At 37.7% G+C, this 17530-nt stretch overlaps 1 protein-coding gene across 1 annotated transcript in view; it reads right to left on the bottom strand.

Moving 5' to 3' along the window:
- The window catches only part of XRCC5 (X-ray repair cross complementing 5), an 82374-nt gene that overhangs the window by 56415 nt on the left and 8429 nt on the right, over positions 1–17530 (bottom strand). Inside the window, exons 4-10 of the mRNA XM_019727052.3 lie at positions 17449–17497; positions 16382–16504; positions 13274–13465; positions 10298–10412; positions 9030–9168; positions 6079–6191; positions 2865–2927 (exon numbers count right to left, since the gene is read on the bottom strand). Coding sequence (XP_019582611.3) covers positions 2865–2927; positions 6079–6191; positions 9030–9168; positions 10298–10412; positions 13274–13465; positions 16382–16504; positions 17449–17497 — 794 coding nt within the window. The remainder of the gene's footprint in view (positions 1–2864; positions 2928–6078; positions 6192–9029; positions 9169–10297; positions 10413–13273; positions 13466–16381; positions 16505–17448; positions 17498–17530) is intronic.

Below are 17530 nucleotides of genomic sequence, written 5' to 3'. Positions count from 1 at the left end.
CGAGCTGGCAGGTGTCTTACCTGGTTATACCTTAGGTAGCTCAAGCTGTTCATAATGAAAACGAAACTTCCTGTCTTTCCCCCATTCTCCACCTCTACCCCTTACTTCCATTAACACCACTGTCCCAGTCAACCAAAGAAGAGCCCAAAGTCTCTGATAATGCCACCTTCCTCATCCCTTACCTTCAAGTGTTCCCCAAACTCTACCCATTCTACTTCCACGCCATCTCTCAAATCCATCTGTTCTCTCTCAAAACTGCCTCCTCCTCTGTTCACAGAGCTGATCATGTGACGCCCTTCCATACAATCCTCATGAGCCGATCATTACTTCTGGGCAAGTTTTGTCCTTTCCCACCTCTGCAGCTTTTCATTCACATCTTTTCTATCTAGCTCCAATGCCCTCTCCAAATCTCTGGCTCTCTAGCTTCTAACCCATTCTCAAGGCTCAGTAAATTGATACCCTCTCCATTTGAGATTTGCTTTAGTCAACTCTCTCTCCCTCCGTAACTCGCCACTTTGTACTTTTCTCAGTATTTTAGATAACCTTTATCAAAGTTATCCATGTATACTCCCATTTCCTCCACTAAAAACCTATGACCTCAATACCATGCCAGAAAATCCTCTACAGATTTCACAATAGAGTCACTATCTTTTCAATTCAAAGAATATTTACTTAGTGCCTACTCTTTGCTAGGCACTCTCTTAGGCCCTATAAGAAAACAAAGATAAGTCCCTGATCTCACTGAGCTAATACATTCTGTACTAGTAGACATGAGGTATGCATCAAATACAGAATGCATATATTATAACATGTCCCGAAAGAGAGACCAGATAAGTACAATGGGAGTCTGAGGAAGAGATTACTTCCAATTTTGCAAGTTTTTATTTGGATGTCTTTGCTAGAGCCATTTGGGATATTGAAAGTAAGGAAGGATGGGGTCTTGAATGACTGCTACATTACAACACAATACTGCACCTGTGGGAAACTCAACTAATGCTCCATTTCCTTTCCTTTCTCTTCTCCCCTTCTCTTCCACACACAGTGCAAATCAGCAAATAAAAGTGTAGATTCTCTACACACACAAAAAAATTATATGCTAATGACCAGAGAAAACATATTTTTAAAAAGAAATTATTCACAGAATCACAGAATATTTGAGTTAAAAACAATAGTATTCACATAGTTTAACAATCCACATGATGAAGGAATTCCCTCCTCCACATCTGACTGGTGGTAATAAAGACTCTACTTGGAAACCTACAGAAATGGGGATCTGACCACTTCACAAGGAACCAATCCATTTGGATGATAAACCTGTTGACAACGTAATTTTTCATCTTGAACAAAACTGCCACCAGTTGGTCCCTATTTACCCTCTGGTAGGAAGCACAGTTAATTTCTGTTCATATGATAATCCTCTAAATGTATGAAGGGGGCTATTGTGTCTGCCCCTCCTACTCCCCTGCCTACCTACACAAGTCTTCTCCATGCAATCTTTTACTGGAAGTCCTCATGTGACATAGTTTCCTTACTCTCCTGCTTACCTCATAAGCTCCAACGAGTTAATATTATTCTTTGACTATGATGTCAAGAACTGACACCAAAAGGTAGCCCTTTCCCATTAGTAAAAGAATTTCTTTTTCTTGAATGAATTCAAAGTGACCCTGTGATCTATAGGGTCTGTATGAGGCTCGATTTGAGTCATGCAAGTCACAAGGCTGCACTCAGCTGGCAAGTCAAAGAACCACAGATGCCTCAACACAGCTTTGTGATATGACAGTCTTCACTGCATACACAGCAAACACATGAAGTGATCAGGATTTTCTTTGTGTAAAGGGACAGTAAGCAGGAGGTAAGACTTCAGCAAAAGTTAAAAATGAAGTTAAGGTGTGTTAACACCTTATATACCAGAACTGCACGTTCCCCAGCAGGATTTGATCCAGGAGAAATCCACGAACCAGTCTTCTCAAATTTAAGGATTCACATATACCCACTGTGCTCTAATGAATCTGCTCAGTACTGAGTGGAAGCCAAGCATCTTCTTCTAATTTTAGCTGTTCTGATAGAATAATGGCACATCATGCACTGGACCTGCAGCCAGCCATCTTCAGAAGTGAGGAAACAACGGCACTAGACCACTTAACCATCACCCTTCTCTCAACCCAAACAAGCCTTCTACATACAGATTACTAATTTCAAATAAAAATACTTCCAGAATTTGGAAACTTGATTAAATAGTCTTAAAAAGGCACTAGATTGGAATCTTCCAGCTCAGATCCACATCTCCAAGGAAATTACAAGCTCTAACTTGGAGGCTACGCACAAAATATTTACTGAGTGGGCAGGTTTGAGTGTAGGATGCAATAATCATGGGTGGTTACCCAGGCAGAAATCAGCCTGAAAACAGAATCTCTTGGGGAGGTGAGAAGAGTGCCAAGAGAGAGGGAAGGGGGAAAAGACACATTTCTGAATGACGGAAGTGGCCCAGTAAACCAGTGAAGTTCATCTCCAGGATGCTTAAGCCAGCACCAAATGTTCAGTATTTATGAAAATGAAAAGGTCAAACTGACCCAACCCTCCTGAACATTTGACCATGAGATTCCCACACTAAATGCACTTGCCAAATGTTTTTGCTTTTAATACTCACCTGATCTCCAATTTGCAGGACTATATCCTCAGGCCTTGTGCTCATGCTATGACAAATTCATTTATCATTTCTCCATTTATAGAGATAAAGGTCAGTGAATTTTCCCACTGCTGTTGCAAGAATTAATGTCCTTTAAAACTACAAATGTCCGAAACGACTCCCTTAAAATGACAATTCAATTCTGTGGCACTACCTCAAAGACCCACTGTCAACTCACCTCATCATCTTTTGCTGCAAAGACCTTTAGAACTTGATTTCCCATATAATATTTCCTGTGGATCTACAAGAGTGAGAAAAAAATTGGTGTCGATCCAAAATAAGTAACATAAAACCATAATGCTCCACGTTACTAAGAAATCTTATTCAAAATGTTCTTACTGAAAAACATTCACAGGCCTTAGAAACAACTTATTACTTGAGGTTCAATTCAACACAATAAATATCTGAGCACCTAGTATGCGTCAAACATTGTTCTGTGTACTGTAACACAAAAGCGAACAGGATATAGTATTGTCCCGAGGAGCTTAGACAGATAAATATGAATTGAGCACAAGGCAGTACTACCACACAGAGCTACAGGACAGAATTACAGCTTGGTGCTACAAGGGCACATCAGGATGGCATCTAGCTGGGACTTGTGGGGTCAGGAAAGGCTTCTGTACATGGTGACACCTAAGGTAGGACTTAAAGGATGTGCATGAACTGATGACGAGTCTGGGCACAAGAGTCCTGAGCAGAGATAACAGTGAGAATAAGTCTGGAGTGACAGAAAAACAGAGCACATCTGGGGAACTGCTTTTGCAGGAGGACAGTGCCCTCCCACCTCCAAAGCTGAGAAATTATGAGCACTTTCACAGCTCAGGAAGATGAAGTCTCAAAGGTGTGGGGGTGAAGCCTACATAATTCAAACACCCTCCACCTCCACTTCCATTCCTCATTTGAAACCATTATTTGAAGAAATATGGGAATGATCCTACATTTTTAGTTTGCTACATTTATGTAGATTTATTTGCCCTCCTACCGTGTTTCCCTGAAAATAAGACCCAGCCGGAAAATCAGCTCTAATGCGCCTTTTGGAGCAAATATTAATATAAGACCCAGTATAGTATAGTATAGTATAGTATAGTATAGTATAGTATAGTATAGTATAGTATAATATAATATAATATAATATAATATATAATAGTGGGTCTTGTATTAATTTTTGCTCCAAAAGGCACATTAGAGCTGATTGCCCGGCTAGGTCTTATTTTGGGGGAAACAGGGTATTAAAATCTGTAATAGTTCTTGATTGATTAAAAAAGAGCTAAGGCACCTAAATGACTTTTCAAAAGACAGACAGCCATTTGGGAGAAGTTCTGGCTAAATTCTTATCCATCATATAATTAGATACCCAGAATACTGACAGCTTGGAGGAAGACAAATTGAAGGGACTCTTGAAAATTTAAAAGAGTAATTCACAATTCTAAAAAGGAAAAACATACCCCAAACCAAAAAACCTATTTTATATAATGAAAAGTTTCACATCAATTCAATCCAGAAATGTTAGTTTCCCTCACTTAAAGGGACTTTAGAAAAATATGTGATCTTATTAATTTAAAGATAATTACTGGTCTGTTAGTAGGTGCATGCTTATAATTTATCTAGTTGATATGGAAAAGATCTTTCTCTTATGAAGTGTGTATACATTTGTTAAGATAATACATGAAAGCAGGTATGTAAAATTAGACTATTCAGAAATGAGGGTGCCCATCTGGAAGGCAGATTACTGATGGCACTGGCTATGGAGTCAGAGAGACCTGCTTCAAAGCCCATCTCTACCACCTTCTAGCGAGGTGACCTTTGGCCAGTTACTTCACAGCTCTGAAGCTCAATTTCCTAATGTATAAAGTACGTATCATGGCACCTACCTAAAAGGGTCGTAATAAGAATTAAACAGGAATTTATATAAAATGCTTAGTATATTGACTGAAATATTATAATCACTCAACAGATGGTAGCTATTGTGATTATATTTATTGTGCCTGTCTGAGACTGTACTTGAGATACAAATAATTTAGAGCTAAAAACAAAAAGTTGCTTTAGAAAATACTTCATGACTTAAACGTTAATTTTAAGTTAATAAAAATCTTTAAAAACGGAAAATGTATTTTTTGTTCAGTTCACTCTTTTTTTGCTTTGTCATTCAACTAACTAGGCTCTGCTACCACCCTGGCACAGGTGATTTAAATTTTTTGAGTCCTGACTTTTACTTACAGATGTGTAAGTGTATAGGATAGGTCTTTTCTGCCTGTCTGGAATTAGGAAGACCCATTTCCCAATAGGCCAGTTTCTACAAACAGGTCTGAATAAAGGTTCTACTTCACTGAAAAAGACTCATAAGCATTGCCATTGATAACCATAAGGTTTAAGTTTATATACCTCCCCAAAGTGAGTAATTTTAAAGAAAAGCATATTCAGTGTAATTTGTTAGAAAATTATTAGATTCAACTTCCAATAAGTATTTTTTCTCACTATTAAAATCACATCAACTTTAAGTAAATCCTCCTAATTTTCAGCTTATGAGTCTTAACAATGTATGTAACAGTTTGGGCATATCATAAAAATCATGCTCCTTAACCTCACTGAATTATTCTAACACTGAATTACACAGGGACTATGTGCTTGAGCAACAAGAGGAAGTTTAAATCCAGTATACTGGGTAATAATTATTTTTATTATAATTCTCAATTGAGTTAATCTAGACTGAAAAAAAAAATCTTTTCATTCCTATAGAGCCTGAAAAGATACATTTTATACTTATACATTCTTTTTGGTTGCCTACCTCAAGAACAATTTCATCTAAGATCCCCAGGAATCTTTAGTAACCCTTTCTAGGATAGAACATGGTATCCCACAGCCTTCAGTGAATTACTGCATTTCCCATTGTGTCATTTCATGTATCTCTGCATTGGTGTCTAAAAAATATATGACTTAAGGACAAGTTTCACATCTTAGACATCTTTGTTAGGCATTGAGATGAAGAGCAACTGGCATAAATCAATGATATTTTAAGAGGTCTATAGTCATTCAACACCCAGCTAGACCTTCATTTCCTAGAAAACACTCCATTATACATAACAGTTTAGGAAAAGCAATATCATAGCAAACAACTAGATACTGTTTCTTTAAGGCTACTATGAGCTACGACTGACAGCGAAACTAAGATGAGACTTTCAATTGAATCTATTCTTCTGATTCATGCTGACTTCTCTACATCTTGGTTTTTCTCAAAGGCAGAGACACTAACTCCCAGACTACATTTTGGGAAAACTGAAAGTGAAATAAACATGTATTACAAATAAAAGGACCGATCAAAATCACACCATCTCAAATAATAACAAGGAAAAGCTCACTTGTTTTGTTTACAATTAGTAGAGTAAGTGCTGTACCTGAGAAGATCTACAAAATCCCAAAACAGAGAAGCACTTCCCCTCCGATTTATATTTCATTTGTTCCTCATCCACTTTAGAGAAAGGAATGATATCACTCCCATAGCGGAACCCTGGAGGACAAGAGCAGAGAATCTGTTAAGTGCACAAGGGCTCATTTTCTACGAGTTGAAATCAGCCACCCGCCTACGTGAACGATACAGGCACACTCCAGATCAAGCCTCACATACTACTCCCTGGAATCAAATTTCTGCCCCTTGTGATCCAGGGGGGAAAGCAGCATATAGAGTCAATAAACAACATGTACAATATAGAGTCAATTAAAATCTAATTATGTTTTTTAAGTACATATTCTGCAATCTAGTTACCTTAATGATTATCCAGCCTAGAAAAAAGAATGTAGCAAATGTAACGTACTAGATACCCTCCAAAAATAAACCACAGTTGACTAAAGCACAATCGTGATTTGTAAACATAACAAGAACACATTTATTCAGAATCCTGGAGACCCACAGAGGAAAAAATGCCCATAGGAAATTTTCAGAACAAAAAATGTTCTCAAAAATGCATGCTGGAGATATACAAATGCCCAACGGAAGAAGCCAGAACTCTTCTATTTAGAAACATTCAGTTGATAAGTTGGATATTTTTCTGCATTTAATTAATTTTATTTCTGGGATTGCATTGTCTATTTTTGTTCTTTTTCATTACTTGGGTTACTCATACAAATATAGGCTCTTGGCTTCTTAAAAACAAACTCCAAACCTGTTCCAGGGCTTCTGCTCTACAGAAGGTCATGCTATTGCAGTATATAGTCTAATATGTTTTGTTGGGAGAAGGATCATCAAAATCTAAGGACTCTGGCTTTGGGTAAAAGGAAAGGAAAAGCACATACACCTTTACTCCAGGAGACAAAGAAACGTGTTTGAGGGCACAGTCTGTGACTCAGTGTTTATTTGTCCCTGTCAATCTGTTGATGTCGTGTATTTAATTAAAGAAAAACAACAACTGTACTTTTATATATGTCTTTTATAAAATTTCCCACAAAAAACAAACAGGGAAATGTATGGCATATGATTAAGAGTGGTATCTAAACCAAATGTTTTTTCTCACTTGTCTCTGGCATCAGACATCTTCTTACTTGAATTGTTTAATGGTAACTTGAAAATTCTCATTAAAACAGTCTTGTGTTTTTTGGTTCATCTACTTAAAGGGCAAATCAACAACTAACTTTTGTACATAGCAAGAAGTGTAGAACAGACAACATATAACCATATTCCTTTGCCCACACATACTAGTCCCTCTGTCTAAGAAAGAGAACTCTACATATTACAGGGCAGAGAGTGGAGGACAGGCAAAGGGAGTATGTGGATAACTGCAAAAAAGATTAAGACAGAAAAGCTACACGTCTATGCTCTTTGAACTCAGACAATTTTTAACTTTTCCCTCTCCATTGCTCCACCAATAAATTTCCCTTTTGCCTAAGATAACCAAAGCCCTTTCTTTGTTTGCAACCAAAAGAATTGGTACGCTTATCTGTAGTGTCTTCTCCTTCCAACCCACCCTACATCTAGCTGTCACATTAATCTTCCTAAAACACAGTTCCAATGACATTCTGGCTCCATGCTGTTCTCAAAATTAAGGATAAACTCTTCAGCCTGTCATTCAAAGCCCTTCTTAGTACGACAGACCTGGGCTGAAGCTCTGCTAGTCAGCTGTGTGACTTTGAATACACTAATGAGTACGTTTCGGCCTCAGTTCCCTTATGTATAAAATGAAAACAACAAGAGTGCTTCCTTCATTAGGCTGTTGTGAAGATTACAGAACAAAACACAGGGTATCTGTTAGCTACTACCCTCCAGTACCAATCTGTATATGCCCACTGCACCATCCCAACGACCTTATATCACTGAGAAGGCCTTCTACTTTCCTGGTCTTTTGTCTTTCATCATGCCACCCTTCCTGCTATGGGTGGGTCATTATACTAGGATCAAGTGGTTAGCAAGTGATAAGGACATGAGTCTAAACCAGGTCTAACTTAAAAATTCATGTTCTTAACTGCATTAGACCACTGAATTGAATTAAAAAATTAATAGAGATCGTAGGGTACGTACTGATTACTTTCTATACATAATCCATCAGGAGAAAGAAACTCTAACCACCACCACCACCACCACCACCTTAATCATTTCCCCCCACTGCCTCTACAACACATACAAATACCCACAAACCCTGCAAAATACTGTGTCACAGATGAAAGGCATTTATTTTAAGACTTGCAAACTAAAACTATACTGGGTAGCAATAAGTACAGTTTGGAAATAAATTTATATAAAGACCCTGGTTTCTATCTTCACTATCATTTAGTACCTTATAAGTTTAGCCCTTGAACATTCAGATGCTCTCAGCTAGTTTCTAAGCCCCCTGGATAGAGATGCCATCTAGACACACCATACAGGTCAAATGGGTACAACTTTAAAGATCCTAGTGAACATAAAGCAATAAAACAAACACAAATCATTTTTCTTATCCCCTAAATTACCTTAAGGGAGCACATCCATCAGGATATAAAATCTAAAATTGGCACTCAAGAAAATAATTACCATGGATGTCAAAAATAAAATAGAATACATTTTGAAAAACTTGTTTCAGCCACACTAACATAAGCATTTTCCTAGCTAGTAAATATCAAACTTTAAAGCAAGTCAAGTATTAGTCCTGTCACTTGAGACATTTAAAACTCAGCGAGATGGACCCAAACGCAGTCCTGGGAACCATCCTGCCTGAGACCCAACAGATGAGCTAAAGAAACCAGTGTCTCATACTCCCTTCAAAGCGTTACATCTCTAGAACTGAGAAATATCTGTAAACAAATAATAAATCTCAGCCTGCCTCTGATCACCTTGAAGACAATCTCGTTTAGGCAAAAGCGGACCCACTCATTGGCACACCTTGAATAGTATCTTCTTTTGGAACTTCAGTTTCATCATCATCATTCAAGCAATAAATGGTTTCTTTTCGTATGTCTTCTTTTTTTAAGGTTCTTGCATCCACAACTGTCCAAGACTTTTTAGCTGTCCCCTGTTGAATCTTGTTTCCAAAAGAAAAAATAAAGAGAAAATATAGAAAGCTAGGATTCCAGTCGACAAAGGTGAAAATATAATATATTCTCTGCTTTACAGAAAAAAACACACAAAATAATTACTCAACATTGTTTTGTTTGCTCTTGCCTATTGTGGAAATTTTAGTTCATTTTATAACTCTTTCAACATTTCATCCCCCCCCAGGGTAACCCACAGGTAAATATGAATATTTGTATATACTCAAACACTTTCTGTTTTCCAAGAAAGAAAGGGAGAGTAGACTCTATCAGTACTCAGAAATCAGTAAGAAAATTTGAGAAAAAAAAAGATAGAAAGATGGGAGGAAACTGTACTCTCAATTCTTAGCGACACTATTGTAGGCCTTGACAGAAACCAAAATAAAGATATACCTGCAAAGATTTCACAGGTGTGGAGTGTGTACTGGAACTAAGTCCTTGAATGTACAAAAAATATTTGAATATATAAACACATGCTTTGTATGTTTAAATGTTTTTATATATTAGTTTTGTATATTTAAATAAAAAAGGTAAGGAGGGTCATGTGGAAGCATGGATCAGAGACTTGTACTCAAACTGGAATTTCAACAAATTATTACCAAAAGCAACTCACTTTTCAAAGTGTGCTATTATGTATAAATGTACATGTTTTACAAAAGGCAATCTCATAGTAACAAGTCAATACTTTTTCATACTTCCTAGGTACCTTTAATAACAGAATTAGGTGTAACTGAGTTTTCAAAACTCTGAACTTCTTAATTCTGTTGGCGTATATCCTATATTTCTGCGAGGATACTACAATGACCCAGCTTGATGCATTCCATTTTCCTTCTTTAAAAAGAGAGAAAGGCCTGGAACTCATGATTAACAATCAATTATCAATGGAGAGAAAGAAAGAGGAGGGACTCAAGTTCCATTAGAGGCAATTCGTACAACTTCCTCTCCTACCTAGCATGCCTTTTTCATAAAAGCTAAATAGAGATGAAATAAACAGGGAAAGCAGTTACAAAAGCAGTAATCCTGGTACTAAATAGCCCACACATGAGTTGTCAGTTCCTTATGTAAGCATATTAGTCTGCCAGGTAACATTTCTTTAAAAAACGTGTACCTACCACTTACCGATTTATAAGCCACAATCCTTATAGACAAATTGGAACCAATGGTCAGCTGACAGGACCAGGCCATGGAAGATTTCTCAATTTTCTTAAAGACACACAGTTGTCTCAGACTCTCACTTAATAAAGAAAAATATATAATGAAAGCAACAATTTTAAAATGTTAACTTGTGCTGGATGATGCGCTTAGTTTTCTAGAATGAGAAACGCACTGCTGTTGATCAGACAGAGAGGAACAGCAGGGGAAGGCAGGGATGTGACAATCACGAGCTGGGAGAGAGCCAGGACACAAATGAGTTGGCCAAAGAGGAAGGAGTTGAATGACTTTACTGACAGGTGAAAACGAACATCTATCTTCCCTTATTCAATCCGCTCTTTCAAATCGGCCAGTTGTTCTTTACTTTTTTTTTTCAGGACCAAGAACATTTTGAAGATATGATGAAAACACACTCATAAATCAGTTTGCACACAATATAGAAGGTTCACCAGCTCCCTGAAAACCACGCTAAGAACCCCTGTCTAGGATATCACAGGGTGGGCACCAGCCTATAACGTCACTGCTCACAACTCTACAATTCTTTTTTAATTCCAATTCTCTTAAATAAAAGGCATCTGTACATGCCCATAATGGAGCGAGTTAAATAAAGACCTCCCAAGGGATAAAGTAACAGCAATCCACATTTCAGTCTTGAGGTAAAACAGAGAACTCTAGGTTTCTTACTGGGGATGGAGAGGGAGACTTGGGGAGGGTGGCAAACACAATGTAAAGTGTTACATTATTTGAACATAAACCAAGATCAGTTCTATTTTTATCTGGCCCCTAAATCAAACACAACAGAAAAGATTACCAGAGATATCTGAAAGCTGTTGTAGACACTAAAACAAAAAACAAAGGAATTAATGACCAAACACATTCAAAGTATACAGTCCAGACTATGACTGATCGATCCCCTTGATACAGATGAAAAACCTATCTAGAAAGAGGTAAGGAGAATTATGTGACGTTATCCAGAGTTACAGACAAAGAAGCATCAAAAGACTCCAATTTTCTGAAATAATTTACAATGCGTAGCAGATATTCTATCTGACGCCCTACTTCCAAAGTTATGATAGACCTTGGCTTTGGATGTGTTGGGGACTGAGTGGGTCTGAACCAGGTCTAATCTGTCTCAGGACACTGCCAGTCCAAGTATGAGTCATGTCTAAAACCATCACGAGATCTGAATTCTACGCATATTTCAGGGGAAGTTCTAAAGGCCAGCATCTAATAGGTAACATTTGGGAACAACAGCTTTGAAGTAGATGTGAAGCTCCCCATGTAGAAGTCAAGTTATCATCCTAAGATCTCAGAGATGGGGAAAAGTCTAGTTCAGAGCTGTCCGGCACAACTTTCTGCGATGATGGAAATGTTCTATTTCTAACTGTGCCCTGTCCAATAGGCTATTGAGCACTGGAAATAGTGTGACTGAGGGACTAAATTTTTAATTTTAATGAATTCAAACTTAAATAGCCACATGTGGATAATGGGTACTATACTGGATGACAAAGTTCTGGTCCACACCTTCCTGGCAGACCTAAAACCAAAGTAGCTTCAAACTGCTGGCACACTACGTAGTCAACAATTTCCCTCCTTGCTATGCTACAGAAAAATTAATGTTTTTAACAGTAATTTGTATTGGCCTATAATTTTTCTTTATGATAGGATGGTGAATACATTAGCTTAAGACATGTATTCTCACATTAGAACAAACTGTCCAAATTTGAAAGAGAAATAACTTAGGAACATATATCTGAACACATTACAGTAGTAACACACGATTATGACAAGAAATGTCACTTCACAGGATTCCTTTGATTTCTTTGCCAACCCCTTGTGAAATTACAATTCAATTTCCAAAATTCCCATTTACCTGTAATTTTTCAAGGGTGTCTCGTGTTTAGAAAATCAGAATGTATTGCTTGTCAATTATAGTTCACCAGAAATATTTTATAATTGCGGTGGAGAAAAGAAATTAGAGCAGATATACAATGTAGCTACTGAAAAAAATCCCAATTGTTGAACCTTTACTTCAACTAAGAACTTCACTTAAAACGCGTGTATTTTTGTATATTTATTGATAAACTGGAATTAATTTGCAAACATCAGGTGTGATTATGCCAGAGAACTTGAAACTACACCAGCCATACTGCATGGTAAAGTACTGTTTCCACCTTTACCCAATCAGGCCCTTCAAACACATATTGTTCTAAGTGCTTCCAACTCCTCTCAGGTTCTTTGCTCTAAAGTAAGTGTATGTCCAATTCCAACCACGAATAACATGAAAAAAGGTGACAATCTCTAACTGGATGGTGAAAAAAGCAGTTTGCTTCATTGTTATATGGTACTTCAAGGATTTATATTTCATAAATCATTTTGCCTTTATAAAACCCACACGAAATATTAACAAGATTGTAAATTCTTTACATTTGGGGTGTTTTTTTTGGTTTGTTTTGCCTGACCAAATCATTCTATGACCAAAAGTTGTTTTGTTTTTTTTAATTACTGTATTACAGTATATAAACCTAAATCAGAGGATAAGGGGATATTGCATATCTCAGATCTGCCAGTTTTTATAATTAGGAAATTTTTTTTTTGTAGGTACATGAAAAGGAAGGACCCAAGAGATGTGCCCCAAGCCTGGCATAAAGGAGAAATCTACTACCTCATCTTTTACATTTTACTTGCTAAATATTTTGTGGTATCTTTGTATTTCCAAACTTCACTGACACAGTCCTGGAAATAAACAAGAAATCTTGTGCTAGCCACACAAATCTAAAAAAAGAGATTAGGGGCTAGTGTACCATTTCTTTAATGAAAATCAGAGTATTTATTAAAGAATAACTGCTAATTTAATAGTGGCCCAGAAAAAGAAAACCATTAGGAAGCCCTCTGTTCAAAAGGGTACAATTGAAAATCGTAATCAAGGTTTTCACTTCCTACCTGAAAGAATAAATTTCATCCAGCCCATCTTCACCTTCTAAAGCCATCATCACCCTTTTCACCATCCGAATACCTTCTTTTTGCTGCTCAGTAATTTCTTTCAAAGGAAAGGAAGGTCCATGGTGGTCTGAGCGCAAGTTGCCATCACCTCCGTCCCCAGTTCCATCTTCCTTGCCAATTGGGAAAGGCAAACTATCAGAGAAAGATCAGCAGTAGTTAAGAAGACAAGGTCTGAAGCCAAGTAAGAAACTGGGTTCCAATCCTGTGACTATCACTCACTAGCAATGAGAAAATGGGCATGTTCGCCAACCTCCCTGAGCTTTAAATTTCTCATCTGTCAAATGGTACTTATCTACCTTAGTCAATATTCTATGGGTTTCAAGTAATTGAAGCCTCTTTGATTTGGTAAAAAAGGGAAATTCATTGGCTTACATAACCAAATAATGCAAAGGGCAGGGTCGCACCTGGCCTAGGGATGACCACACCCAGTGTCTCAAACACCATACAGATTACCTGACCCTCTCGCTCTTTCCCTTCGTATTTAGTCATTAGTCTTTATGCTGGCTTCACTCTCTTGGACTGACTTCCTCCACATTGTCTCGGAACACATTCAAGCTCACATGGCCCAACTTCACTACCAAAGACAGACTCAGTGTTTAAACCTCTAATCTCAAATTCAAAAACACCAGGAATAAAGGGTAGCCTGGGGTCCAGATCTAGAAGATGTCAGCCCTCCTTCAAGCCATGAGGTTCAAGTTTAGGAAGAAATGCTTCCTAGAAAAAGGCTGGGTGATATTCTAGGCAGACAAAAATACATAAATAACTGCCCATTAATATCCTTCAAAGTTATAAAGATTAGAGAATTTGTATAAAATACTTAAAACTCAAAAATGTTATCATTATTACTATACACAAATCTGGTAATTCCTAGAAACAAGTAAAACCCATTTTGTTTTTATGTTTCACTCCAGTTGTTTCACTGAAATGAAACTAAAACCAGATGGGGATTACCAATCCTGGGAATACTCAATCATCAATATACAAACTGAACAATAAACCAACCATATTTTATGATAATACTCTGTACGGCACTTTACAAACCATGTAAACAATCTTATTTCATCCTTACTTATTTGGTGAATAGAGATTTCTACCTTTATATTCTAAAAAGAAACTAAAGCTACAGAGACAAAATAATTGGGCCTAAGACATACGGCTCCTAAGTAATGAAGCCAAGACTCAGTCACCTGATTGTAAGGGCAACATGCTTCCCACGTCGCGTATGACCTTACTTTGCCCTTGGAAACGGAAACTGAATTCAGCAATCTTTTCAGTTCACTCACATTACCTGTGGGTCACCCATATGTGGATGGCTATTTTTAAGATGATTTGTCATTTTGTTTGCTATAATTAAAATAGGGCTTCCTAGTTTCATTTTTTCTACATATACTTAGTGGGACGGATTTGCATGTCCTGTATCACCCATCAGATAAAGAGCTTCCGAGGAGCAGGGTGTGGCACAGAGGGTTTGCACCAGCTCACTGCTGTTTCCTTAACATTCACCAGGAAGAAAGGAAGAATGATATGAAAATGAAGAGTCAGGAAGTGAGCCTGAAAAAACAAGTTATAATAACAGTTCCTTCCACCCTGCATTAAACCAGAAATAAACTTACTCAGTAGTAGAAACTGAAAACTAGGTCCAAGGAACAGGCCTGTTCTGAACACGGTACTTCTCTGACCTACTGGTATTTTTTCAGTTCACCTAGAACAACCAACCAAACACAGGATACACCAAACAATAAAACCAAAACTCTACTTTGTATGCTGGAGGTTTGTGGCACAGGAAGGAAGCACATTACCCAAGAAAAACTACAACTGGGCACATAAGGAGCAAGTAGAAGACAAGGCTATGTTTCCAAGAGGGAACGCTTTACCATATTACTCAGACGGAAAAATAGTAGCCCTTTCCAGTGACATTGATGAAGTGCAGTATGTTTCAGCCACGTAAAGACATTCTGAGATTATGAACAGGGAGCAGAAGCTGAGCTGGGCTTATGAAGTGCTAAGAAAAACCTCAACTCAATAAGGAGAGAAGTGTCACTTTAAAAGCACTTAATTTCTCTGAAGTACCATCTTAAGTATCAGTATGATGGGTTACTCTGAACAATTTTTCTACAGTTCTACAGAAAGGAGATGCCCCTCAGCAGTTCTGAGAGGTACATACATGCAAGAGAAGTGCTTAATTCCCCATGGCAGGCATTTTGAAGCCAAAGGCTTACCACTCTGAACTGGAGGCTTCTCAGTATAGCTCTCAGTCTGAAAAGTAAGTGTCCCCAGAAGCCTAATAATTTAACATCCTATACTACCACTCTGCTTTCACCAAAAATAGGACAAGAAAAAATAGGTTTCAGACACAGCAGGAAGGATTAGTGTAGTGGAAAGAACTTTCTGTTAGGGACCTAAGATAAAGAAAGGAAATGCCTGGAGGGGAAAATGAAGTTACTGGGGGAGGGACTCTCTCCTCAACAAACTGTGAAATATACTATTATTGCCCCCACCCCAAGTTCGTATACCTCGTTTCTAAATACACATAAGCAAATTACATTTTATATATGTGTGCATATTCTGTAGATCTGAAAAAGAGTTAAAAATAAGCATTACATGTGTTTGAAATGATTCTTAGCTGACATTCCTCTTTACCCTAAAAACATCCACTGTAAGACACAGTTCTCTAGCGCTGTTTCAGAAAAGACACTGACAATCTGGTCACTGTTTGGGTAAAGCCCTCTGTGTGGGCAGGAGATGAACTGAATGTCCTCAAAAGATTCCTCTAATTCCTCAATTCTTTGAGCCTAAGCACAGTGAACAGTCTGCTACTGAGCTAAATTCCTGGGTTTCAGCATGACTTTCATCCCTTTATCACCAAAAAATCAGAAGTTCCTGGAACAGAGAGAGTAATCGGTGAATATTTGCTGAGGTCAGTCACCTGACAGATTCCGACTCCGAGCAGAGCAAAGATTCCTCAGAACAAGTGCTCTGTAAAGGGGCCCCACTCACTGCATTCTGAGACACAGAATTTGTTTACAAACATTATTCGTAGGGTCTTACAAGAATTGCAGGGTGATACTGGATTTCCTCAAGTTATGAATTATAGCATCCAGCTGATCTTTGCTGAATGGGCTGCTGAGGTCAGTGAATACTTCAATATGCCTCTTCTCAAACTTCTTTCCTCTAAAAGAGAGAGTCAGCACATTAAGAAATCATTCTCCTAAATTATTTCCTACAAAGTCAAGTGCACCTGTTCTCTAAGCAGAAAGAGGCTCACAGATGAATCTCAATACAGTTCACAAATGTGATTACCCCCTAGAAGTCCATGTGTTATTGATGCTCAGTTACGTTCCTACCAAACACATAATCACCCGATTATAACAGACTTTTAACATCTTAGGAGAAATTTCTAAGCATTACAAAAAAGGTGCAGAAATATTATGTCCCGATTTCCTAACTCCAACTTCAGTTAAGATGTGGCCATTCTCATCAACAAGGACCCCTTTCCAGCATCTGCATGGGCAGGATGTAAACAGGGAACTCTCCCAGTGTACTACAACGTCAGCCTTGCGAGGGGTCACTTTCCAAACACGCTGGTCTGATCCCACTCACAGGGCTAGTGGCAGGATTTTTGCAAATGATTTAGAGAGATTAAGAAATAGCAATACAAATTTACGCCTGAAATTTTAGTGCAAAGTTTTTTCCTAACAGTTAAGGGATGCATTCATGTGTGTTTTCCGAGACACACATTTTAAAGGCTGATAATTAAATAAGTAATGAATTAGTAAGCTGGCCAGAATTACTATGCATCTAATTTCAATGACATATGGATTATACCACTTAGTATTTTTTTTTAATTCCTGGTAATTAGCTCATGTCAAATAGAAAGGAACCTGAAATAAGCCAAACATTTATTTCTCCCAGAGAAATTCCCAGCAAGTATATCCTTTCCTCTTTTTAAACTTTTAAAAAAAGAGGATGAACTGAACCATTGAATTCTGTGAAATGTTTAGCCGCATAAACACGCTGTTTAATTAACAATGAATCACACAGTGCACTGAATACATCAACCCATATAATTTTTGCAGAAAGACTCATTTCCAACTCTCCTCAGCTGAGAAACTTACATAGTTTCTTGTTGAATCACATCCATGCACACGACGAGTGCGTCCAGGACTCAGCTAGTTAAGGGCAGAAGATACCACCAAA

Source organism: Rhinolophus sinicus, chromosome 17, assembly GCF_057876585.1.
Source record: "Rhinolophus sinicus isolate RSI-liver-muscle chromosome 17, RSI-T2T, whole genome shotgun sequence".
Classification (NCBI taxonomy): Eukaryota; Metazoa; Chordata; class Mammalia; order Chiroptera; family Rhinolophidae; genus Rhinolophus; species Rhinolophus sinicus.
The sequence above is the reverse complement of the archived record's forward strand: the minus strand, read 5'-3'. Positions and strand labels throughout refer to the sequence as shown.